At 36.3% G+C, this 27,328-nt stretch overlaps 1 protein-coding gene across 2 annotated transcripts in view; it reads left to right on the forward strand.

The window, feature by feature from the left end:
- Window positions 1-25,325, forward strand: part of LOC131044050 (protein TIC 40, chloroplastic) — a 137,245-nt gene extending 111,920 nt beyond the window's left edge. For both annotated transcript variants that reach the window (XM_057977313.2, XM_057977315.2), the window contains one exon: window positions 24,595-25,325. In XM_057977313.2, the coding sequence (XP_057833296.2) occupies window positions 24,595-24,654 (60 nt within the window). In that variant the 3' untranslated portion in view covers window positions 24,655-25,325. The remainder of the gene's footprint in view (window positions 1-24,594) is intronic.
- The last annotated feature ends 2,003 nt before the right edge of the window (window positions 25,326-27,328 follow it).

The raw sequence follows: 27,328 nt of genomic DNA on the forward strand, positions 1-27,328 counted from the left end.
ACTTAGCTCCACTTAGAAGCAAGCAAATTGCCACTCCATAGGAATTGGTGCAAAGGAGTGTCAAATTTCTTAATGAAATACAAAGGAGCCATCTAAACAAAACACTTATTAATAGGGAGAGTGCTTGGATCATAGACTGTAGAAGAGTCACCTTTCTAGCAGTGGAGAGCTCGATGAGTCTAGTGATTAACCATACTATGCAATTTATCCAGCAACTCTTGCCAATACCCCTTAAGCTGCCTACCCATAGCCAGAGGAATATCGAGATAAAACCGAAGGAAGGGATTCAATTTGAAATCTCAAAATATTGGGAATGTTTCCCTGAATAGGCTTAGGAGTATTACAAAAATAGATAGAAGATTTGTGTTCATTGACTTTTTGACCTGATGCATCTAAATAAATATCCAAAGTTTGTTTGGAAGTCTTTGCTTCACGAATTTGGATAGCCCCCATTAAAGCAGTATCATCCATAGATTGCAAGTGAATATGAGTTGGCATCCCATTACCCCGATTCCAACCTTGAATCAGACCTTGAGAAACCCAAGACTTAAATGAATCTTCCCAAGCCCTCTGCATAATAATAAACAAATAGGAAGATAAAGTGTTACCTTGGCGAAGACCCCTAGAATCTCCGAATAACTCAGAAGGTTTGCTATTGATAAAGAAGTAGAAGTAACACAACTCATCGTCCAACTCACACATTCATTATTGAAACCAAAGGCTATAAGAATTTTATTTGCTAGAATTGACACTTAACCCTGTCATAGGCTTTAGCCATGTCAAGTTTAATGAACATGGACTTCTTCTTAGATGCTGCCATTGAATAAATAGCCTCAGTAGCAATCACGACCCCATCAAAAATGTCTTCCAACAAAAATCCCCCGCTGCTCTTCCTAGACCAAATAAGGAAGCCAAGGCTTAAGCCTTTTTGGAATCAATTTAGTAATAATTTTATACACCACATTACAAAGAGCAATGGGCTGAAAGCAGTCCAAACGATTAGCTCCTTTTTTTAGAATAAGAACAACAAAAGTAGAATTCAAGGCACGTAGCATTTGTTTGCTACATTGTGACTCTTGAACCACCTCCAAAAGATCAGATTTAATAATATCCCAAAATTCCTGAAAAAAATATTCAATTTGGATTTTAAACTATTGATATATAAATTTAGCAAATATACTAAAAATTAAATATTTAAATTAAAGTTAACAAATATATTATGAAATGTTATGTTTAATATAATATCATTTTATTTTAAATTTTAAATTGAACACATTTTGTACAAGTCAAATATAATGTCATTTTTTTTTCTTCGAAATTCACCCTTGCGGAACTTCATTCAAATTTTATTGTTGTCAAACTTGAACTCGAATCCGAACCTTGTGACTTAGTTTGCAACCATAAATGCTAACTACCACATTAATGGTAGTTAGGTTGTAATACTCAGCCCTTGTGGTGGGAAAAACACGTGGAGCCACATCCTCCAGTTAAATAATTGTAATGTCCCCTTTGGGGTTATACCTGATTTTTGCCCAAAAATAACAATTCAAACAATACAATTTATCTACAAAGAGTATTCTATAACTAAATTACATAATTGCAATTAAACTTAAAGAAAATTGTAATTAATTAACATCAAACATTATGATCATGAATAATCCCTATTGAAAACAAAACATCCTAAGCACATCTGGATCAATAGCTTTTTCCAACAGCAAACCATATTAGGAATTCAATGGGAATGCATGATACTGTAATGTCCCCTATTGGGGATATACCTGTTTTTACCCAAAATAAAAATTCCCATAATATAATTTATTAACAAATAGTATTCTATTACATAATTGCAATTCAATTTAGGGAAAGTTGCTATCAATTAATATCAAACATTAGTATCAAGGATCTATGATCATAAACAAATAATTCCAATTGAAAAACATATTATCCTAAACATTGAATCCAATTCTTAATATATTTCCAACAGCCAATCATAGTAGGAATTTAATGGGAAGGCCTGGTAGGATGCCCAGGGACTGTCCTCACATTAAACCCAAGAGTGTGGAATGACCAACCAAGTCAATTTGACTCCTTGGCCCACGAGCTAACCAAATTGGTGTGGGCTACTTAATTGAAGGACGTCCAGATATTGGTTCCTCACAACTAAGCCCAAGTGTGTGGAATGACCAGTGAAATCAATTCGACCTCATGGCCCACAAGCTAACCAACTTGGGGTGGGCTAATTAATTGTAATGTCCCCATTTCAGACTTACCATAATTTAGTCCTGAGACATCAATTTTAAATTAAAATGAGAATGGTAATATATTAATAAACATAACTTTATTAAAACTGAACACATTTCATTATAATATTGAATTTAAAATTTAAGAATGTTTTAGAGAGTAGAACTTATCTTGGTAACTCTCTCTAATTTACCCAAACAAAATTCTTCAGCATGTTGTTGACTCCTCTTAAACATTTGTTGAGTCTTTGGTAACGCTGATTTCTCAAATCACAAACAATAATCTACAAATTCCTCTTAAAAGCTTAAGTGGGGTTGAAGTTAAAAACACAACCAATATCTCCAAGTATTACAAGTGGGTCCCACTCCATTTAGTGGAGCTGCTGCTAAAAACACAACAAAAATTGTGAAATCTTCAAAACCTTTTTTGCAAACTAGCTTGCCGGTTCGGGTTCGAAGAACCGGTATGCCGGTACGGCAAAATTTTGAAAAGGGGTTTGGGTTTGTTTGGGTTCGTTAGTACAAAAACATGTAAATTTTTTTTTTATATATATATATATATATTAATATTTGTGCAGCCTCTAAGCATGAATTGAGATTAGCATGTCACATAGCATCATATAAACAACAAAACAAACATAAACTTGTAATCATAGCATCATGATCATACCATAATAGCATCATATACATCAAGTTTAATATCAAAATGACAAAATATTCAAGTATCATTGTTTCAACTTTCAACAATGTAAAGTTTAATCATCAAATGGATCAGCTAATTCATCCTCCTCCGCCTCCTCATCATCATCATTGACATTAGATGAGCCAACGTCACTTGCACTTGCACTTGCACTATAAGTTTTCTTGCCCTCCAAGTCATCAAGTGTCAATGCAAGAAGTTGAGAAGCGGGAGGATCTAAATCAATATGCTCTGGCTCTATATCCCACATCTTCGTTTCCCCTTGTGTGTAGTCACATTGTTTGTGTGAAAGAAGACGTAGGTTGGAATGCACATATACTAAATTCTCCGCTCTTTTTGATAGCAACCTATTGCACTTTACTGAGTGGATGAAAGAATATGTGCTCCAATTTCTTCTTGAAGCAGATGAACTAGCAACCTATGAAGACAAAGTAAACAATTAAAGTTATACATTAATAAAATTAAAATTAAAAATTACTAGCAACCTATGAAGACAAAGTAAACTATAAATAAACTTGTGATAAATTTTAATTAATTAAACAAACTTGTGATAAAACTTTTACAGCGAGGGGTTGTAGGTGTTGGAAGCATGCACCATGGAAGTACCACCAGCTATGAGCATCCTTCTTGGATCTATGACGAAGTGCCTCAACACTTAGACAATTCCCATTTGCGAATTCTATGAACTCATTTGTAACACTATCTCACAAATCATCATCAGGATATAGTCTAAGAAATGCTGCCTTGTACCCATCAGATACTTCTAGATCTCTCCATGGTGGAATCCTTCCTAGTTTATCAAGAAACTGATTGCTATAGTACTTTGGTGTCAAGGCATAGGCAAGAAGATGCAAAGGAGTGCTCATCTTATTCCACCTTTCTACAATAATTGCTTTCACTTCTTTAAATAATTTCTCCTCGGGGTCATTCTCTTTTGCATTTATAGTGAACTTTATTTTATCAAGCATTGAGTCAATGCCATCATAAATCAAGGCCTATCCATGTCGGTATAGCGAATCATACTCATAATGGGCTTAGTGATACTTAGGAGATATGTAACAAGTTCCCACCATTTCTCATTCAATATTCTCTCCCTAATTTTTTCTGCCCTCTCACTGCTACTCTGCTTCCATACAGTCCAATTGTTGCTGATCACCATATTGCATAGTGCCACTCTAACTTTCACAAGTCGTCTTAAGACGATTGTGTTTGATGCAAAATGGGTCTCAGCAACCTATAACACAAATTAATGCCAAAATGATTAAAAAATATAGCCAAACTTTAAAGAAGAATACACAATATAGCTTACACAATGATATTATGAACATTGAAATTAAAAAAATCAGAAAATGTAAAATTAAATTACTATTTCACTTACCTTCAATAGCTCCGAATTTGAAAAGGATCTAAAAATCCCTTGAGACATGTGGTGGTTTGTGATGAACATGTGGATGTCCTCAGCCTCTGCGTACACATCTTTGATCCATTTTATTTTAGTCCCAATCCTTTGTAGCATAAGATTGAGTGAATGGACCGCACAAGGTGTCCAAAAGATGTGATCATAGCGTTCCTCAACCAACAAACCAGCAACTCTACAATTTCTTGCATTGTCTGTTATGACTTGGACAACATTGCGGGGTCCCACTGACTCAATGGCGGAGATGAGAATTTCTGCAATAAATTGACCATCTTTTACTTGGCCCTCACAATCCACAACTTTCAAAAACATTGCCCCTTTAGGGGACACCACTATGACATTGATCAAGGGACGATTTTTAGCATCTTTCCACCCATCTGAAACAATTGTTACACCTGTCTCAGCCCATGAATCCTTTATGGGTTTCAATGCATCTTCAACCCTCTTCACCTCTTTGTCCAATAATGTTCCACGTACCTCCTCATAACCTGGGTCCTTATACCCTCTTGGAGCTTCATTAACACTTTTTATCATTTGCTTCCAATATGGGGAGCGAACAACATTGAAAGCCAACCCATTTGCACAAATGCACCTTTCTATATCTTGGTCAGCAATGTCTCTACTCTCATTTTGAAATGCGGTTTCTAAAAGACCCTTTGTTCTTTTGCGTGTCAAGGGTGGTTCATTTTGAGGTTCATTTGTGGAAAATAAGGGGTGGTCTTGTACTACAACATCGGGATTAGATGGGGCTTGCATTCCCCTTCTTTTCTTTGCTGCGGTTTGATTCAATCTACGGGCATCTCTCTCTTTTGCCTCCTCATGCTCCTTAAAATATTTCATCACTGTCTCATCTGGTATAGGTTTACCATCTTTTCCAGGGCATTTTTTGACGCCTCTTCCTTTTATTCCACACAAATGGCCTACCACCCGGTAATATGAACTATTACGTTCAATACCACATCCCTGGCATCTCCAACGAAATCCCCCACCTCTTGGAAGTGGGTTTAAAATGTCAACATACTTCCATAAGGGAGGATTCAGATCATTTCTTTGTTTTGTAATTGTTTGTTCATTGCCAATGGAGGAAGAGGTAGATGCCATTCTAGTTCCTATGGCAAGACATAACATAAACATATTCAAAAACAAAAACAAAATAATGAAAAACAATTAATGTTTCATGTTTGACAATTTGTGAAACAAAAATAGTTGTAAAAAAATGTTACAAAACCTACCTCTTGTAGCCAATGGGAGCTTGCAAATGTATGGAAATGATGCTGCAACACTTGTTGAAGCTTCAAAAATCAGTCTTCAACTCCTCCTATTTGATCTTGGAAGCCAAACTTTGTTCACCCTTTCTTCAACCTGCTGTCAAAAAACTTTTGTTTGCAACACAAATGAGGAGAAATGAGCCAAGATTGTTGTCGGGAAATATGTACATCTTATGTTTTGGTAGTAATGTTATTTGTTAGTAGTTAGTTAGTCGACGGGTAGGTAGTTGGAGTCGCGACGGTTGTGTCGCACCCCTTCGGCTGTTATATATTGTACTACCTGCGGGTATTGAAGGGTGTAATGTTTACGACAGATAATACTATGAACATTGTATACGCTCTGAGTTATTAATGGAAAGTTTATTCTCGTATTCATGTTGTTATTGCAATGCAGAAATAAACAATGCAATAACAACATGAATACAAGAATAAGCTTTCCATTAATAACTCAGAGCGTATACAATGTTCATAGTATTATCTGTCGTAAACATCACACCCTTCAATACCCGCAGGTAGTACAATATATAACAGCCGAAGGGGTGCGACACAACCGTCGCGACTCCAACTACCTACCCGTCGGTTAACTAACTACTAACAAATAACATTACTACCAAAACATAAGATATACATATTTCCCGACAACAAAGATTATGTTTTAGAAGTCACTTTTAGGGTATAAAACTGACTTCTTACATGGTGGATTTTAAAAAAAAAAAAAAAATTGCATAGAAAAAACCGTTTTGGGCCGCCCAGCCGTTTGGGTGCGACCTGTGTCCGCCCTGGTTTGATCTTGGTCCAGTCGGGTTCGAACCAGGTCGAACCCCCTTTGGGAAATTCGAACCCTGGTCGAACCAAGGCCGGACCGGACCCGAACCAGGGACTCAGAACGTACCGTATCCGAAACAGGGGGGTGTGGAGGTGAACCCGGTAAGCTAGTCTGCAAACGCTGTTTGAAGATTCTTTTATTATAGGAATCTGAATAATTATTATGTGAGGCCCACAAAGCACTTTGGCAAGCTTATTCTAATACTAATAAATCTGAATTTCTACTGAAGTCCTTTTTCCTTAATTCTGATATCTCTGTCAGATCAAAGACCCCCCACATGGAACTCCTCCCTGTATAATCTGCTTCCACATAACAAGATAATTATAAATGATGCTGATTAATATATGTTTTCTGAGTGCTGCTTGAGTCAAATAGAATAATTAAATCTGATTATGTATTTGAGATATATATCTGCCGTCTTTTGATTAACTTTTCTATGAATATGAGATCGGAATCTTTTTTCTATTAATTCTTTATGAAAATCACTGCTATGTATATAGTGATTGTTGCCCTTAATCATTGGATGCCTGTCGGCTCCCTTTGTTTATTGATATTAGCAATCCCGTAGCACTTTGCTGAGGCATCAGCATTATAATCGTTCCCAGCTATATAGTCTCTGTTCTATTATTGGTATTAATTGATGCTTAGTCAATTCTCTTATAAGCAAGTTCGATCTGCATATTACCTATTGTTTGATATTTTGAGCGGTATATATTATTCTCTATCATGGACAATTGAGCTATTATGATGATGCTGGATGATTGATCTGTTTATCATGCATCCTCTTTTACTGTTGCTTGTAATATCTTGGATAGGATCTTCATGCCAATGATGGTCTGGATCTCTCATATATTCTTGATCCAATTCTTCTTTTGTGAAGGTGGTCTTCTTACTTAAAATAGACATGTTACTTCTGCAATTTTGTCTCTTTTAGAGACTACACAAAATTATAGAATCATGTGTAATATTAGTGGTGTGATGTCAAAGATGGGGACATGACATTAATTGGGAAAAAACTGGTACTGCTGCACCTTTTTGAGGATTTATATGGAGGTTTATACAATAATATTTGCATACCAATTACTTTCCTTTATATTATAGACTGCTGTTCTTGATTTCTAATTTAGGTTTATTTCTGAATTCTTCTCCAAATCAGACTTGATGATTCCATTTCACTTGATGATTGATGGATTGTTGTTGAATGATTGATATTTGTATGAACGATTGATTGATTGAATGAATTCCTTTGATTGTATGATTTGATTACTGGTGAGTGATGATTAAGTGATTGTTGATTAGATGATTGATGAGTGATGATGTAATGAATGCTGGTTTGATATATTAGTGAATGATGATTGAATGATTGCTGATTTGATATAATGATTTGCTGATTGATTGTTTGCTTGATTTGATGATTGAATATTGCTATTGTGGATCCATGAGTTATGATTGATAAGTGATCTTTGAATACTTGGAATGATTTCTCCTTGAAGGTTTATTGGTGAAAGGGTCACCACCTTTTATAAGAATTGAGTCACCACCCTCCATTGCTGCCTTTTGAAATAATAAATTATATTCCAAATTGATCTCTCTTGGATGTCTTCCTCAAATGAAACCTTTTTCCTATTAAATCTTCAAATGTGAGGGAAGAGGTCACATCTCTTCATCATGTCTGTCCTTTGGCAAGAGACACAACCTTTCACAAATACCACCATTTGAAATAGTACGACACTTCATAATTTCTGCCCTTTGAAAAATTAGCACCCTTTGAAAGAGTACAACCCCTTGTAATTTCTGCTCTTTGAAAGAATCACTCCCTTATTTAATTTCCATTCCTATCTTCTTCTATTAATCCTTGATTCTCATGCTCCAGTCTTTCTTCCTTCCTCCATATCCCCTTTCAAATGAAGTTCTCTTCTCCCCTTTATATCTCGTGTTTAAGGGAGTCGTAACTTTTCATTTCATGCTTTTTGACCATTCATTATTTAATTGAATCTTTATTATATTATATTTTAATTTTTATTCTTTTATATTTTAATTTTATTATTATTATTTATTATTAAATCCTATTACAAAAAGGGGACATTACAGATAGGGTGCTGGGAGATTTTCCTCCTCAATTAGGCTGAAGAGTGTGAAATAAGCTTCCGAGTCATTTGACCACCCCTTGGACTACAAGAAAACCAACTTGGGTGGGGTGGTCTAGTTGATGAGGGAACCATTATTGTTGCATCTCTTATTACACGTTTCACATTGATTCCACATATGATTGCTTGTTGGAAATCCATTAAATATTTACTAATATTTCTTAACGAATTGGTAATGTAATGCAATAAATGAAATAAGCTTCTTAACGAATTTATAAACAATTAAATAAATAATACATCCACCTATATGGCATACCAATTACTTTCCAAATATTATAGATGGCTGCACTTTTTGAGTTAATATCCAATATCAGAATTCTTATTCGATGCTTTCTACAATTGATGCTTTTTCCTTTTTATACCCTTCATAGTGGAAATGTCATGCCTTTTTGTTTGTGAAGAGATACATACCTATTCAAAACTATTGTCTTTTCTTTCTACTCACCATTGTTCAAGGGACACCTATTTAAGGATCACAATCCATTGCTAATGCTAGAAGATAATTAATATTATCTACTTAAGCAAATTGCCGATTAGGTTGATGATGCTCTTCGTTGGGTTTTCCTTCGTAATGATGGCAATCAATATATATTATATATTGTTTTCTATTTATTTGTTACCCTTATGGTTGGGGCATGACAATAATGTCATTGGCAATATGGTACAACTAGAGCCACATGTTGAGTATAAGCATTATGACACATTGACGTGTTAGGGGGTAGGTGGGATGAACAATGCGAAGAGGTAGGAGTTTTGTACTTTGGGGATTGGGGATGATAATGGAATGATACCTAGAAGGTAGGTATATGAGAAGTCCAACATTGATGGGACAAAAGACACTATCAGTAGGCATGGCAAGGAAAGTGGATTTGGGGATGAGAAACTTTGATACCCCAATGGAAGGGAAAGAAAGGGATGACATAATGGGAACTCCGATAGCCCGACAGGGGGAGAGGATGAATGTGGAGGAAGTACGCTAAGTATGCTAGGATGGTTTAGTCCGACACTTTGATTGATAGATGCTTAGAAAACTTAATTCGCCCAATGCATAAGGACTTGGGCAACCTAGGATGACACCAAAAGGAGGAGTGTCTTAAGAAAATGAAGGACCTTTGGACAAGACGTTTAGATACATAACATTATTATAACTAAAAGTGTATGTGACACAGGTTTAATGCCACTATTGGAAAATAGAGTGCCAAAAGGCATTTTCAAAATTTGAGCAATCAAATGTGACATATCATTAGTTGTGATAAACTTGGGTATAGATGGTGGAAGTCCTATGGAGTGGAGACTCTTGAACTACAACATTTTGTTATTCAAATATTGAGTGAGACGATTTGGAGCTGCTATGAGTACATTCATTTTAAAAAGAGGAACAATTGTTGTTTGGAAGGTTGAGAGATCTTGTTTATATTCACAATAATTTACAATTGTATATGAACAAAACAACACAATACTCCACCTCTTCTTCACAGCTTAGACAAATTCCAAAAGACATAGACAATGCGGATGATACCAACTTTTCGAAGGAGGAGTTCATTAGTGCATCTAGGGGTGGTGTTATTGTGCCAACTCAACCAATAGCTTGTGATATCTTGGAACCTTTTTGAAGCTTTAGGATGCTGACTCTTGATTCTCACTTTTTGATAAAAGAAATGTTTTACAATTATTATTTAATATGTTTCTAATAGTGTAATTTTAATATGTTTATCATGGTTTATACATTTGGCATCTTTTTGTAGAGATTTCAAATCTATGTAGTAATGTCTACCTATTTTGACAGTTTTGTGGCTTTATTTCTTATATTTAGTTATATTATTTGAATATAGTAATGAATGTTTTCTTTATTTGTTAGTTGACAAACTTGTTCTAAATTTTATCTTTGCCAAACTCAAGCACATACCAAAACCTTGTGACTTGGATGTTATGGTCATGGGTGGTCGCTATTCAATGAAGAATCATGGCGGGATCACAAACCAATCAAATTGCAGCAAAATAGGTGTAATGCCCCCTTTTATTAAATGCCCTAGTTTTGCTCTAAATCACAAATCCAAGTAAACAATTAATAGAATAGGGTTATTGATTTAGTTTACTTGGTAGAGATCCTGCAAACATGTTAGGAAACCATTGAAACATAATGATAAAATAGACCTCTCCCATTAGAAACATTAGCTTAATTCAAAAAAGCATAGAACTTTCAAACTAGGGTTAGAAACATTAATTAAATCATAAAATACATTTAATCTATTGATGGAATTTAACCATAGGGGAGTTAGGATAAGGAGGCATGTTAAGGTGCCTGAATGCTCCTCTACCCTAGGCCCAAGAGCAGATATACAATCCCTCTTGGCCTCATGTAGCCCTTGCCATCCATATGAGGGGGCTTATGTAGTGAGGAGTCCTATAGCTGTTCCCCTTACCTTGCTACCTTTACCCCTCTCCCTGTGATTGGGATTCCTAAATCCAAGGGTCAGCCATGGTAGGGGTTTGGGGAAACTACAATAGGGTGTCCCAAAAGACCTTTCCTCCTAAGCCCATGGGCAACACTCCTTGCGTCCACTTGGCCTCATGGGACTATCAGTCACCACCATGAAGTGGTGTACTTAGGAGAGGACCTCATAACTGTTTCACCTCCTTGTATTCCCTTATTAGCCTTCCCATGGTTAATGGCAGCACTTAAACGAACATATAAATATTCACACATTATTGCCTATATATATAAGAGATCATACCTAGATTGCATATGTATTGTTCATAGGAGAGTAATTATAAATAAGATTTAGTATATTGTCTAACACAAGAACCTATTACTTCATACCAAATCACAGTTGTTACATTAAGCTTCTGTATACCTGATATCTGGCTATCTATATCTGATCTGATCCTTCTTCGATGGCTTCCTTGAATGCATGGGTGTTGTTCTCTTATACCTCTTCATCAGGCTTGGAAGATTATGTCCTCTCCCAAAGGGGTGACCATTGGGATGAGAGGTGTCTCCTTGCCAATTGCATGTCCTTTCATAACTAAACCGCTCCTTCAAATCATGATTATTTATTCTTAACTAATCCTTGATCCTGTCCTAGAGGAGATTGCTGTTGCTAAGTGGGGGGAGGTTCAATTTCTTCTAGCCATTACTTTTTCTTATTATACCTGTCCTGCTGTGGTTAACACATGCTGCTGTTGATGTTCCGATTATTGCTGGAAATTGTGAAGTTTTACTAGTTGTAAGACAATTTCCAGCAAGTAAGGTGCTATTAGATATTTCGATCTGGTGTCATGGCAGGGACATGACAATAGGAGGTTGGAACAATAGACTCAATGAGGAGGCAAATAAATTGACTGTTTGTTAAGAGGATGAATTGGCTACTACTCTTCTATAAGTGGAATTGGCTGCTGTTCTGAAGGAGGAAGTAGGTGCAAATACAGGTTTCAAGCATGAATCTTGGGGATGCACAGATTCCCAGGAGCTTTCCATGTTAAAAGAGGAAGATTTAGTCACTAGCTTCTGTCTAGGACACTTTGTCTTGTAAAGAGCAAGCAAAGTGTAAACACCACCTTGGGATGTGTGAGGAAAATGCTTTATAGAAGTGTACAAGAACTGAAGCAGAGGCTCAAGCAAATTGGCAGGTTGGCTGAAACGCAAACCACACTCAAGCATCCAAGAGGTAGAGGAAGTTGTCCTGCCACATCTCCTAGTAGCTACATTATTGTGGGACCAAAAGCCATTTGAAAAGGGGAGGTAGGATTATAAGAATCTATGACAAAAAGCAAACTCTATTATAAACATCAAGAATATATGAAAATCAGGGGAGCATTTAAGAGCAGTTTATCAATTTGAAAACTAATGGATACATCAGGATGATGGTTATGTTATTAACACAAGATTTTGAAAGTGTCATGGTGGTTGGTTAGAGTTGTGGCTGTTTTGTATGCATTATGGTAGTTTCATGTTTGTGTTGTATTTGTCAGTTTTGCCCGTTTCAACAGAAAATCACAATTATGGACAAGATATTATATCTCTTCTCATTTGAGGCAATCTGGTGATCCTTTGGCAAAGCATAAAAGTAACCTTTGGTCTTTGAAGGGACATCTCCAGCAAAGCATAAAAGCAACCAGAGGTGAATGCTTGAAGGAAAGAAGAGAGAGGAGTGAAGAGTTGGTGAATGCATGAGCAGGTAATAGTGAGTAATTAGCTCTTCATATCTGATGTCTACTTTATTCTCTTTGTAAACTTTCCATAAATCATTAGGCAGATGCGAGGCAACAAATAGTTTTTGATGGAATGCTCCTTGGAGGAAGAAATTAGAGGAAGCTTTCCAAAAGAGACTCCCGGCTGGTTTTCTTCACGCGAGGGCAATTGCCACATGGCTTTGTTATGGGCTGCAAGTTAAATTAATGATTCTAATGCATGTTCATCTACTCTAATCCACTCTAAAACTGCTGTAATTGGAAGATTAATTCAAGTAACAATGGCAAGGATAAAATACAATATGTAATATGCATTATTTCCTCACAAGTAGAATTAAAATGAAGTTACAAATTAGCTACTGATTGTCATACTAGGACATGTTCACCCAAGAAAAATACAAAATAGCCGCTCTACCATTGTCGGACTGAAGAGTGACTATCTGACAGCTAGACTCTTTTTCCACTAAGGCCTTAAATGTCTGAAACATGGTGAACACCTCTGATTTCTGCTTAAGAAAATAAACCCACATGCGTCTGCTGAAATCATCAACAAATAATAGAAAATACCTGCATCTAGTGACTGATGGATTGTTCATGGGACCACAGATGTCTGCATGAACGAGCTGCAATACCTTGGATGCTCTCCAAGCGTCTCCATCTGAAAACCGAGTCCTATGCTGCTTTCCGGCTTGACACGCTCCGCAAACTCCATGACTCCGAGTTTGAATCTCAGGTAATCCTACGACTAGATCCTCTCGAACCAACTGAGATAGATAGTGGACATTGAGATGCCCATATCACTGATGCCAAAGAGTGCTGATGGAAGTACTCCTAGCTGCCATGGCGAGCTCCCGAGAACCAGTAGATTCAACAAGTCTATAAAGACCATGATCCTCAATACCAACTGCAACTGTAGTGCGAGTCTCCTGTCAACAATGCTGCACTTGTGCACCCCGAAGACAACATCTAGCTGTGGTGAATGCTGCATAATCTTACTGACTGATAGTAAATTGAGCTTCATACTAGGTACAAAGAACACATTGAGGAATATCAAATCCCTCCCACCACATGAAATCTGAACGTTGCCCTTGCCGACAACAGTATACTCTGCGCCTCCACCAAAGATCACTGAATCAGTGAAAGGCATGTACTGTAAACCAATCCCGACAATGTGTAAAATGTCGAGAGGCTCCAAAGTCAATGTACCAGGCTGATGATTGGACATCATCAAAGGAGGTTTGGGCCATGAACGCATATAAGGTAAATTCCTTCTGATCAGGATGCGTGGTACAATTGGCTTTCTGCTTAGACCCTCCCTGTTTGGATTGATGGGATGCTATCAATTTCTGACAATCTTTCACCAAATGGCCATATATATGATAGTAGGAACACTATAAGCTCATCTTTTTGGAAGACTGCTGAGGTTTACCTGGACCTTTCTGTTGGAAGGACGGAGCTTTACCCTTGTACTTATGCGAAGCTGAGGCTGTGAAAGCCTGTTCAGTGGATGAACTAGCGCTGCTTCCAAACTGCTACTTCCATCGATCTTGCTGTAGCAGCTTGTTGCAGAGATTGGGAAACTTCAAATCAACACTAGTAGAGGACACATTGAGCGTATCAATGAAATGATCATAGGATCTGGGAAGGCTTTTTAGCGTGATCACTACCATATCGTCTTCCACCATGGTTCGGCCTATAACTTCCAACTGATCACAAATGTCCTTGATCTTCATAAGATGTGCTTGGATAGATGACTTCTCATCCATCATGATAGAAAACAACATATTCTTCAGAAAGAAAGCTCGGCTCTTGTCAGACGTTTCATGAAGATCCTTCAAAAGATCCTAGATCTCTTTTACTGTTTTACCTGAAAGCACCTGTGGGAGTTGATCATCTGTGACAGAGAGTTTGATAAGCATGACAACCTCTCGATTCTTCACATCATGTTTGTCTTGATCATCACTTGTTGTTGTAGGACAAGATTCCTTGCCCAAAACAAGCTGATCAAGGCAACAATACTCAAAGATGGTAAGCATACGTTGTTTCCAGGTGTTGTAGTTGCGACCATTGAACTTCTGACTGTGTTCCAACATGATGTTGGTTAATGATGCCATCACGAAAATCGAGGTTGATTGAGGTCAACTAAGTGAAAGCAAGAGACAAAAGAATCTGATTTAAAAAAAGCAGCTGCTGAAAAAAATGAAACCCTATAGGAGAATTCTGGCACGAATACCAAGGCATGAATTTCGAGGTTTGGAAGAAACCCAGAAATTAAAATTTTCTGCAAACTTAAAACAGCATAAACGGTGCCCAGAAGACAGGAAAATTCCCGACGTCCACAAAATTAGCAAAAATTGTGAACTGTTTTTAAATTCCAAGGCAAATTTGCTGGCACAAAATTTGAGGCTCCTAGAAAAATATGAGACCAACCCAAAACAGCTCTCGAAAAACCCTCCAAGAATCTGAAAACAGAATGCAGATCCGACAACTCAAAAATTGAGGCACGAAAAAGATGCACGCAGAAAAATTTGACGACGACCCTGTTGAGGTCTCGAAAAACCCACCAAGAATCTGCAACCAGAATAAAATTTCGACCCGAAATGAAGGGTCAAAACCCTAGTCGAAAATTGCAGAAACCTTAGGAAAATTTTCAACCTGCATAAAGAAATCCGCCCAGCAAGAGAAAAAGAATCTACTCTTCTTAAAAAAAAAAAAACCAGTTTAAAAAAAAATCTCTTCAATAAAAACTTTTGAAATTTTAATAACAAAAACTTTTGAAATTTTTAATTTCCATGCTCTGATACCATGAAAAATAAATTGAATGAATGATTCAATAATCGGATAAATACATTGAACAATATATACACGTATATATAGAGGTTACAAGACGATGTTTTATAATTAGAACATAACGTTAAAGTAAAAAACTAAAGAGCTAAACGCTAAATTAAGCGTGAAAGCTAAATTAAGCTTAAAAGCTAATTACATAAAAAAAGCAAATGACCATTAACCAAGGAACTAAAAATAGGTGACTAACATAGAATTAAATATTCTAATAGAATAGCAGTTTCGCATAAACTACTTAAGTTAGGAATTAATTTAACTTGAATAGCAATTGCACATAAATTAATTAACTTAATCAATCTCAAACAATATTAGTGAAACCATAGTTGCATGATTAATTATGAAGATGAACAGATACATATAGGCAATTACAAGACAATGTTTCTAAACGAAATAATTGTGAACAAAATGCAGAAATAGAAAGTAACTAAACTAACCAACACTGCAATAATGACCATTAAATAATAACTAATAATACTTCAATATCCTCCCTTAATGGTCATCCTATCAACTACACGTTGCCCCCTAAATTTACAAACTTGTCTGGGGTTTGAGACTTGGTGAGAGTGTCTATAGTCTGGTCCATGGTTGGAACATATTGCAAGACCATAGTTCCATCTTCAACAATTTGTCAGATGAAGTGACATTGAAGCTCTATGTGTTTGGTTCACTCGTGGAAGATTGGATTCTTGGCAAGTTTCAGCACCCCCTTGATTGTCACAGAACAAGGGTAAAGGCCTTGCTTGGGACATTTTCATGTCAGATTACATCCTTTGTAGCCATATTGCCTTAACAACTCCCTAATACTTTGCTTCTATTGAGGAAAGAGCTACTGGCTGCTGCTTCTTACTTGTCCATGTCACTGCACTCGTACCATGACTGAAGACATACCCAGAAGTAGACTTCCTGTCATCAATAAAACCTCCCCAATTTGAGGTTGTAAAACCAATTAGCCGAGGATCTTTGCTTTTCCTGTACAAAATGCCAAAGTCAAGTGCCCCTTTCAGATATCTTAGTACATGCTTCTCTACAACCCAATGTTTTGCTTTAGGGGCTATTATGGAAAGAGATATGTGTTAAGATATAGCCCTCGTGAATCTAATTGATGGTAAATCGGGTATTATCTGGAGAGTGATATATTAACAGAGCATACAGTTCGGAAATTAAACATAAACAAACTAATTGTTATGAACGGTTGCCTCCGTAAGGGCATGTCCATACGTGGCAACTGCCACATATGGACATGTCCCTACGTAGGCAACCTTTCCTCTTGTATTTAAACCGGATTCAATGATGGAGACGATCAATAACTCACGGCAATCAGTCTTCCAGAATCACTGTCATTATTCTTCGATCCATATTTCACAACATGGTATCAGAGCCAGCATATTAAGAGAATAAATTAGACAGCCATATTACCCATAAGCATTTATCGGAAGTAAATAACAAATCGACGCAGAGGCTATATACGCAGAGGATATATCTGACTAAGAAAATATTCAAAATGTCAAGTAATATGAGAGTGGAAGATAGACTCGAAGGAGCCTCCAACTTCGTTTCCTGGAAGATACGAATCATTGCCATTCTTGAAGAACTAGAATTAGAGTCTTACATAGAAGAAAATCTAGACATGCCAAATGATGAACTAGAGAAATCTACCTGGAAAAGGCGTAATAATAAAGCAAAGAAAATAATTATTAACTCAGTCAAAGATGATATTCTTCCATCTATAGCCAGACGGCCTAAAGCATATGAAGTATTTAAAACCATTAAAAATACATATGAAGTTAACAATGCGAGCAGAATGTTAACCTTGAAACAACAACTTTTAAACATAAAGATGAATAAAGATGATACAATATCTACATACTTTTCAAGGATATCTGAAGTAAAAGACCAATTACAAACTATTGGAAATGAGGTAGATGATCAAGAAATCTCTCTCATAGTCCTAAGAGGGTTACCAATTTCATGGGAATCCTACATTCAATGTATTAGCAGAACACCCTCCTTACCCAAATTTGAACAACTTAAGAATGAGTGCATTCAAAAGGAATCTCGACTAATCTCAAGAGGATTAGGGCCAAATAAAGAAGGAGAAATCCAAGCACTTAATACAAATACCTTCAACAAAAAGAAAAAGTTCTCCAAACGGAAGAGAGGAAATAAAAACCATTAGAAAAGAGATATGTCTAAAATTCAGTGTTACAAATGCGACAAATATGGGCACACTCACAGGAATTGTCCAGAAAGGAAGAAAACACAAGCCACTCTAGCCGAAGTCAAAGGAGAAAACTCACTTTTCTTCTTAGCCCTATCAAGCGAAATAAATACAAATAAAAACACTTGGATCGTAGACAGTGGAGCATCAAGGCATATAACTGGATTCAAAAATCAGTTTGAAACACTTAATGGGCACTCAAGTGAAGAGGTTACTATTGGAGATAACTCCATGGTATACATCGAGAAATATGAGATTTCTCCCACCAAATGTAATCTGAAGTTGCCCTTGCCGACAATTGTATACTCTTCACCTCCTCTAAAGATCATTGAATCAGTGCAAGCTGTATACTCTGTGAAGCTCCAGAATCAATGTACTAGGCAGATGTTTTGACATGATGTGCTAGTCTTTTGGCCATAAAAGCATAAAAGGTAGACTTCTACTCAGTGTTCTCTACAACATGGGCCTTCTGTTGAGACCCTCCTTGGTTGGATTGCTCATGAACTAACTGTTTTTGTACCATTTCTTCATGTGGCCAAGCTTACCACAATAATGGCATGTGATAACTTTCTTGGAGCTTTCCATAGGTTTGTTTTGTCTTTTTGGTTGAAAGACTTGCCTTTGCCTTTATCCTTGGCTTTGGCAGTAAACGCTTGTTTTGCAGCGGGTGAGTTGCTGTTGCTCCTAAACTGTCGTTTCCATCTATCTTGTTGGAAGAGCTTGTTGCACAAGTTAGGAAACTTCAGGTCAACATTCGTGGATGTAATGTTGAGCATTTCAATGAATTGTGTGGTGAACTTTTGAGTGCGATTACCACCATATACTCTTCTTCCATTTTGCGACCAATAGCCTCTAGTTGATCTTTCATATCCTTGATCTTCATAAGATGCTCTTGTAGAGACATCTTATTGTCCATCATGATTGAAAACAACATATTCTTCAAAAAGAATGCTTGGCTCTTGTTTGATGTTTTATGAAGATTCTTTAGATACGTCCAAATTTTTGCAACAGTCTTGCCATATGACACTTGTGGAAGCATGTTATCGGTGACTAACAACTTGATGAGCATCATTGCTTCCCAATTGTGCTCATCGAACTTGTCTTGGTCTTTTCTTGCCACTGTGGGACGTGGAGTCGTACCTAAAGAAATTTGGTCGAGACACCGATATTCAAAAATTGTGAGCATGCACTATTTCCATGTGTTGTAATTTTTGCCATTGAAGTGCTAATTATTCGTACCTAGAACAACTTGGTTGAGACACCGATATTCAAAAATTGTGAGCATGCGCTATTTCCATGTGTTGTAATTTTTGCCATTGAAGCGCTAATTATGTTGCAACTTCCAACATAATGTTGGTGAACGATGCCATCCCTCCCAGTTTTCGATGTACAAAAAACGAGGTAAAAATTGTAGTAGTAAAATAATTTTGATTTGTCTGATCAAAACACAGTCAAAACCTTGGCATGTAACTTGAGGCACAAATCTCAAGGTGTTGCACAAAAAAACCCCTGATTTTTTATATCAAATTAGTAAAAAAACAATAACCCTTGTAGAGTAAAGGTCCACCAATAGCAGGTCGAATAAAATCCTAGGTCGATTGTGAAGGAAAAAAACGTGGTAGAAACTTACCCTAGACGACCAAAAAAACACGATCTGCAAACCCTTCTACAAATCAGGCACAGAAAACCTGTTGCGCGCAACCACGACCTGAAGCTTGTCACACGTAGACACTGAAAATACCCTTGTGCGAACAAACATCCTTCATGAAAAAACTCCGTCATAGCAACCAAACACGGGTTGCGAACAAAAGAAACATTATTGGTAAAATCTCATGAGAAAAACACCCACACGATCTTTCAAATTTGCAAAAAACTCTTAACGTGAATTTGTAGAAAACTTCAACACGATTTTCATTAAAAAAACCCTTGCTTTTTGCTCAAGACGTGACCCATAGAAGAAACCCACGATCTTTGAAATAAAGTACACCACGATTTGAAGACAAAGACCCACACAATTTTTCATGAGTTGCTAAAAGAAATGGACATCTCCATTAGGCATGTGTATCAGGAAGCCAACAGGGATGCTGACCTTCTCTCTAACCGTGCCATTGATCAGGATGTCTTGGAGATCATTTCTAATTCGGCAGAGCATTGGGATGAACTGTCCTTGGTTGCTGCCAATATAGACTCACGGGATACACCCGTCCAGCATGTCTGACGAAATCTGGACGGTTGGCTGGCAGAGGATCTATGTTGTGCAATGCTCAGTTTTCTTTCGTGCAAACTGGATTTGGTAACCCCTGCAAATCAAATTTGGCAATCCCTTTGGTTATCCACGCTCACCTATGTTACCTGGACTTTCCAGGATGGGGATATGCGTTTCTGGGATGGTGATTTTTTTTTTTGCCAATTTTGGGGATGGCTAGGGGACGACAAAGGGGATGACTATATAAAAATATGGAAAATTAAAATATATAGGGAAATTCAAAATATTCATATGAAAACATGGATAAAGCATGCACATGTACATTATAGAACCTTAACATATAAGAACCAGTAGAGTTCTTATGCCAAATTTGTGTTAAATTGAGAGTCAAGTCAAATTGCTTATAGAATTCCTTGTCAAAATTCACTATCAATATGCAGATTTTATGGGGATGCCCCCTAGGAGTCCCTTGTCGGGACATTATCGGAAAGGGGACGCTTGAAAAAAAAAACGAGTATGCGTCCTCGGGTAATGTAGATGCCCGCATAATGGTGAGTCTAATTAAACAGAGCCTGATAAACTCACACGCAGAATAACGGATAGACCATGGCGGGTTTTACGGGGTTGACAGAATTCATCATGATCCCTCAGTGCGGTTGTGAATGTGATCAAGGCTCCATCGCTGAGCAGCTAAAGGAGACTTTGTGCAGGATGGTGATGTAGAAGAGGAGGTTGTGAAGATCATTGTTAAAAAGCTCTTGTCTGGAGATCACTCTCACAATGAAGTTCTTTTGGAGCACTTTGTCTACAACCATAGCTTGTACCATTGCTGATTTTGATGCTATAGAGAGAGCTGTGAGGAGAATGGTGGTACCCGAGCTGCAAGAAGCTGCAGTGAAGGCTTTGAGGGAGTTGAATCCCACAATACATTCTGGTCTGGTTGCAGATGCTTTTCCTGTGGAGGATCTACTTGCTGATGGTAACAAAGTTGACACAATCAAAGTATTGAGGGATGGCATTTCTAGCAACAATCTTGAGACCTATGATTATATTATGTCCAAAAATGGGATTGTTCCTGTCTGAACAGATTGGGAGTGCAAAAGTCACAGAGGCCATTCGGACTCTGCTGTTCTCTCTGTGTGCTTAATATGTAATCCTTTTGAAATGAATAGAATAGTAGCTACCCCTAGGTAGCAATTTGCATTAAAAAAAGAAAAAAAAAGACCCACACGATATGTTTACTGTAAATGTCATGATTTTTTGTTTGAAAAAAAATCAATAAAAAAATTCTAGAAAACTTTGAGAAAGTTATTTAGGATCAAAATATGAAATTTTCTTGTTGAAAAGATTCGCCAAGAAAACTATCCAGCTCTAATACCATGAAATGGTAATTGCATGATTAATTATGAAGACAAATGGATACATATAGGTAATTACAAGATGATGTTTCTAAACGAAACAATCGTGAACAAAATGCAGAAATAGGAAGTAACTAAAGTAACTAACATTACAATAATGACTTCAATAATAACTAATAATACTTTAATACTTAGGACGTAGGACCATTGTTAAAATATGTTCAAAGTGGATATTACTTTAGTCTTGGACATTCATCTTGAGTATTCACCACTCTGCAATTCGTCCATCCATCCAAAATAAATATAGTAATCTAATTACAACTCAATTAGGTAATTGCATTAGATTCAGTATAGAGCAAAGGCCAATTTGAACAATGAGTTTTGTCTCTGTAAGGAAGTAATCTTGGTCAGAGGGAAGACCTCTTAAATAATGTAGTCCATCTCAGGTAATGAGTGCACAACTAGACCTAGGCTCCATTTCAGGATAAGGGATAATACTAGATTGAGGTCCATCTCTGCATTTCTCTATCCAGCATATTGGATGCCATTTGACCCTAATTTGTAATTAATTGAAATTAAAAAATATAGTGTTGAATTTCAATTAATTAAAAATTATGTCGAATAGGCATCCTGTATGCTGGATAGATGCTGCCACCCATCTCAGGATAAGGAAAGTCACCATAAAAAAGTCTTTGCTTGTAACAAGGAATAAATAGACCTGGGCACCATCTTTTAAACACCGAATATACTGGGTCTAGAATCTAGATCCTATCTATGAATGAGGACTGTACCTCAATCCGAAGCCCATCACGTAGAAGAATTGCTATATTTTTTTCATTTAAGGAACTCCCCCGTGGCCCAGTCCCAATTATCATTCAGTGTGGTCAAAGTTTCAAACAGTCTGTATACCATTCAGATTTCTTGTTCTATAAAGGTCAGCAATGCCATGGTCAACATTCTGGTTTTTGATCAGGTCAAGTGCTTCTAGTCACATGGTTTGCCTGCTAGTCCTATTCTTGTCCTGGAAGTTAGTGACGATCAGAGGAAAAAATAATTGATGAACGGTGCATTTAATGAAATTAGTTGAGGTTATATGTAGTTTTTCCATCATTAATTTATACAGACTTGATTGCCAAGCTGTCTTTGTCAACAGCATTAATTATTTAACATAGAAGTTATGAAATTTGCTTGGCTGTAGTTGTAGACTTGTAGTTATTGTATTATTAAAAAATAGTCATTTTGTAGGGATTTGAGCGGAAATTGGTGTCTTATGAATCATTGGAAACGTTTTGATGCATACTTCCACATGGAATACGTTTCACCTGTCAATTTAAAAATTTTTCATTGAATTTTTGAATTCATGAAATTTCCAGTCCATAATAATATGCTTGTTATTCTTCTGGATTCGACTGTGTAGATTTTGATGCTGCCAAAATCTACACAGTTGAATCCAGAAGAATAACAAGCACATTGAATTTTTGTTATTTGAAGTTTTTTAGTTGCAAATAATTGGTTCTGATATTTTTTTATTGGTTAGTATGTTATCATTACTAAGTACTGATAATGTCATCATAGGTTTTCATAAGTTTTGTTCTTGGTCCTCGTTGCTATAAACATTCTTTGAGTTTGAGACAATTGATGAGGTGTACACATCATCAATGTCATAACAAGGATTAGTGAGTGAGATGATATTGGTAACTCAGTGAGATTGAATATCTCATCCTCCTGGCAATCATCAGATTTAATGGCCCAAAACAGCAAGCTACCTTAAATGTTTTATTTTCTGTATTATTCATTAATTTACTTTTATTAAGGGTTTGTTATTTGAATTTCTACTTTATTGAACAGAACAAGTACCAGATGGAATGGACCTTTTTCTATATATTAGATAGTCGTTTTTTCTTTGTATTTGATATATGTAATGGGAGGCTATAAATTTATAAAAAAACCTGAATGAAAGTCTGGATATTTTGTTCTCTCCTTTATATGTTGCCTGTGGTTGTATTTCTGATATGTTTTACAATTTAAGTTTTTAACCAAGTGAAATTTCACTAGATGTGCCTGACAATTTAAGGTAAATATGTCATATACTGTAACTTGCTTTGATATTGAAGTATGTGGAGCATAATAATGGAAACATATTTTGTAAACTTGCTTAGTATCCACTCTTTTTCGCTGGCTGAGTTTTTGCAAGTTTAACTTTTGAGTTGCCAAAAATGCTGAAAAAATGTGCCTAAAATGTTGAAAATATTCTGCTGTATGTGACCTTGCACGCAAATATACCCATGCGCAACTGCAAATGCCTTCATATTTTGTTTCTTGTTTTTGCGAACTTCTCAGTGTTCCTGCTTGCCCTCATGACTGTAAATCATGACTGTTTGCAGATGGTATGTTCTGTTAACAGACTCTTGCGACTGTAAATATGTTTTATAGCCTCTTGCAGACTTCCCTTGGTCAAAATCTAACCTATTATGCATAAAATTTACGTTTCTTTTTCAATTTTTTTGAGTTTTGCCTAGTTTCTGCACAGTTTTCAAATTTGGGTCTGCCTAGTCTGAGTCGACTCCAAGTTTGTGAACTAGAAATCAAACAGCTTCTGTAAAAGTGGAAACCAGTGCGAAAGCCATCCCTGTTAAAGAAGTAGATTCATCCTTATAAGAATCATCAAACTTAGTTGTCTTCTCTTTGGAGTTCATAAATAAGGTAGATGCCCTTAATGACAGCTTTATATTTTGCTGTTGTACTAGAAATAACAATGCTTTGGCATTATTTATAAAATCTACCGTTGTTTTTATAGTATTTGTTGAATCCTAAATTAAACTCTTTTAAGCCTGTGATTTCCATTTGAATCTTCAAAGTAGACCTTGCTGCTGGATTTATCAAAAAAAATCTCAATTTCTAAACCATAACCTTCAATTTTTAAACCAACAACAGAAAAGAAATGAAATGTTTTGAAGCTTCTAGCAGCCACACAGGATTTCTTGGGAATTAGACAAAATTCTTAGTTGAAATCTACTCTCTTACTGGAAGAGTTGATATGGGGCTGTTATGTGGAGCCTGTTTATAAAAAAATGTGTCATAAATTGCAAGGAATGGAGATCTATGAGATTGCTTACTACTTCATTATCTAGTCTCATTGCCTGTAATTTTCTTAATTGGACTTGTTCTGGTTGCAGGTGATGGATGTTTTCAATAAGATTTCGGAGCTTTTTCCAGGCATGACAGGCTCTCCTTGAAATTCTTGAAGAGTTAGATGCACACAAAACTGTTTTTTCAGGACTTGTGAGCAGTACACAAACTTAACTTGCAAGAATAGAGATAGGTCAAATGCCAATTTTTTGGCATCATGAAGCTTTGTGGAACAAAATTCACTTCTTTAATCCTTGCTGTATATCAAGGTGAACCAAAATGCTTTTAGGTCCCCCTTGCAGCCTGTGATCTGATGATTGGCAAAGTTTGAGAGGGCTTTCATCAAGGGATGCTCCTGAGTGGGCCTAAGAATGCTATATTTGTAAGTTTGCTTCAATGTTTGTGCATTAAGGGGAGGTATGTTGGGAAGTATGTTTTTGACTAATTCTTTATACGTAACCATGTGAGTAGGTCTATTATCATGTCAAATTGGATGTTCAATGGGAGTTGCAGGGTCAGGAGGTACAAACTAGGGGTCGATCTTAAATTCGTTATATGTTTTTCTTAGTAGAGTGCCAGAACCTTAGCAGGGAGTAATATTCAAAGCAGTCTTGGATTGGCTTCTTCGTTATTCTGTGCATATTGTCATTTTTTGTGCAGGGCACAGGTGTTGTTCCACGGAAAATTTCAACACTAATAAACATCAGTATGTATTTGATACTAAACTTCTAAAATAAGTTTCTAAGTGAAGAAAGTATTCAGAATTTGAGAACCAAAACATATTGTTTAGCTGTCACCATCGCTTCGGGATGATATAGATTCTGATTTCAAAAACCTTAACTTCTAAAATAAGTTTCTAAGTGAAAAGAAAGTATTCGGAATTTGAGAACAAACAAAAATATTGCTTAGCTGTCACCTTTGAGATGGTATAGATTTTGATTTCAAAAACGCGAATTAGTAACAATAAGAAAATATCTTCTAGAGTGTCCAGACATATGCCGGTGGCAATACCAGATAGTCCTAGTAATTCCAGGCAAATTTGCTGCTTTATCCACTGACCTTATGTTGCATTTGACTTACAAAATTAGTACATTTTAAGAGTAGATTCTGGGAAACTATTTTTGTTCTGAAGCAAATTGTTCCTTTTTTGCACAGATTCTCGAATTTTAAATTTGACATTTTGTTATATACAAGTTCACCTGTTAGTTATAATAACCACGATGATAATGAAATATGTTGTGTAAGATTTCAGATAATAATATGAAATTTCTGCACTTTGCATTTGTCATTAATGCTGGGACATGTTCTAATCATCATAGTTATAATGGGAAAAGTGAAGTTACATATGGTGATTATAAGATTTCAGATAAGAGCATGAAATTTCTGCTGCAAGTCGTTCCTTTCTTGTATAGAATCTCTAGATGTAAATTTAATATTTTATTATATCTATGTTCACTTTACTATAACAACCTACCACGCATTAATGAAATCTGCAATGAGTAAAATTTCAGAAAAATAATGAAATTTATGCCGAAGAGCGAATTCCTTAAACCTATGTATGATAACCCAGTTGCTCAAAGAAAAGTGGCAAACTGAAAAATGTAATGAACAAAATTTGGCCATTTCATTTAGGAAGTGTGCAAGGATAAATGTAATGTAGTTGGATCTATAGAAATTACGAGAAGAGGGTGACAACTCACTCTACAAAACGACTAATGGAGCGAGGAATATCTTGCAATGCAAAAGGGAGTTGTGTATGTACTAAGAAAGAGGGTTTCACCATGCACTTCTAAAAAGACATGCATACTCAACGTAAGTTGTAGTACCCCCAAAAAATATTAATGTACTATACTTTGGCAGTTAAAAATTTAACTAGAACCTTTAAAAACCCTAAAATTGTATCAATATTTACATGTAGCATTAACAACTTGGAAATATCTAAAATCATAACTTACAAGACCTTAGATTATATTGAAATATAGACAACTTAACATCGATTATTATGTTGTAGACTTCATTATTGAGTTTTTAAAGGGGAAACTCTAATCTGTTCTACTTGAATCTAGTAAACATACAATTTTTTTTTATTTCGTTCTTGCATTTATATGGATGACCCAAGAGTATGAATCAAACTCACAATGTAAGCTGAATTGTGAATTGTATATATATTTAATAGATTGCAAATGCTTTCCACAACAATAATATACTAAAATATGTCTTGCATTCATATGGATGACCCAAGAGTATGAATCAAACTCACAATGGAAGATGAATTGTGAATTGCGAATTGTATATATTTAATAGATTGGAAATACCTTCCACAGCAATAATAGACTAAAATATGATAGTTGGAATAATAACAAACCCTTGGTTGCATAGCTGCAATAACAATACAAGGATAAATGCTTATAGAGAACCCAAATTATAAATCTATTATATTAGATGAGACCATAAAATGTTTCAATACTTTTTTGATAACAACTAGTGCTATATATCATAACAAATTTTTGAGTTTGCAATGAGTGGGAACGATAGGGCGATGGGTGGAAGTGAAGGGAGATCGAATGGTGGGGATGGTGAGAATGGAGATGTCAACAGTTTTGTTCCAAACGATTGGGTTGATCCTCTAATTGATGATGAGGATATTAGACTCCTTGACTCATGGTTGGATCCGTTTAGATTTGAGCTTCTTCAAAGTTTCCCAAAGATGCATGCTATTGGGTCTTTGGGGGCTTTGGAGGCAATTCTCTAGTCTCTGTTTTCCCTCTAGTAAGGGCCTTA

Source organism: Cryptomeria japonica, chromosome 3 (genome assembly GCF_030272615.1).
Source record: "Cryptomeria japonica chromosome 3, Sugi_1.0, whole genome shotgun sequence".
Taxonomy (NCBI): Eukaryota; Viridiplantae; Streptophyta; class Pinopsida; order Cupressales; family Cupressaceae; genus Cryptomeria; species Cryptomeria japonica.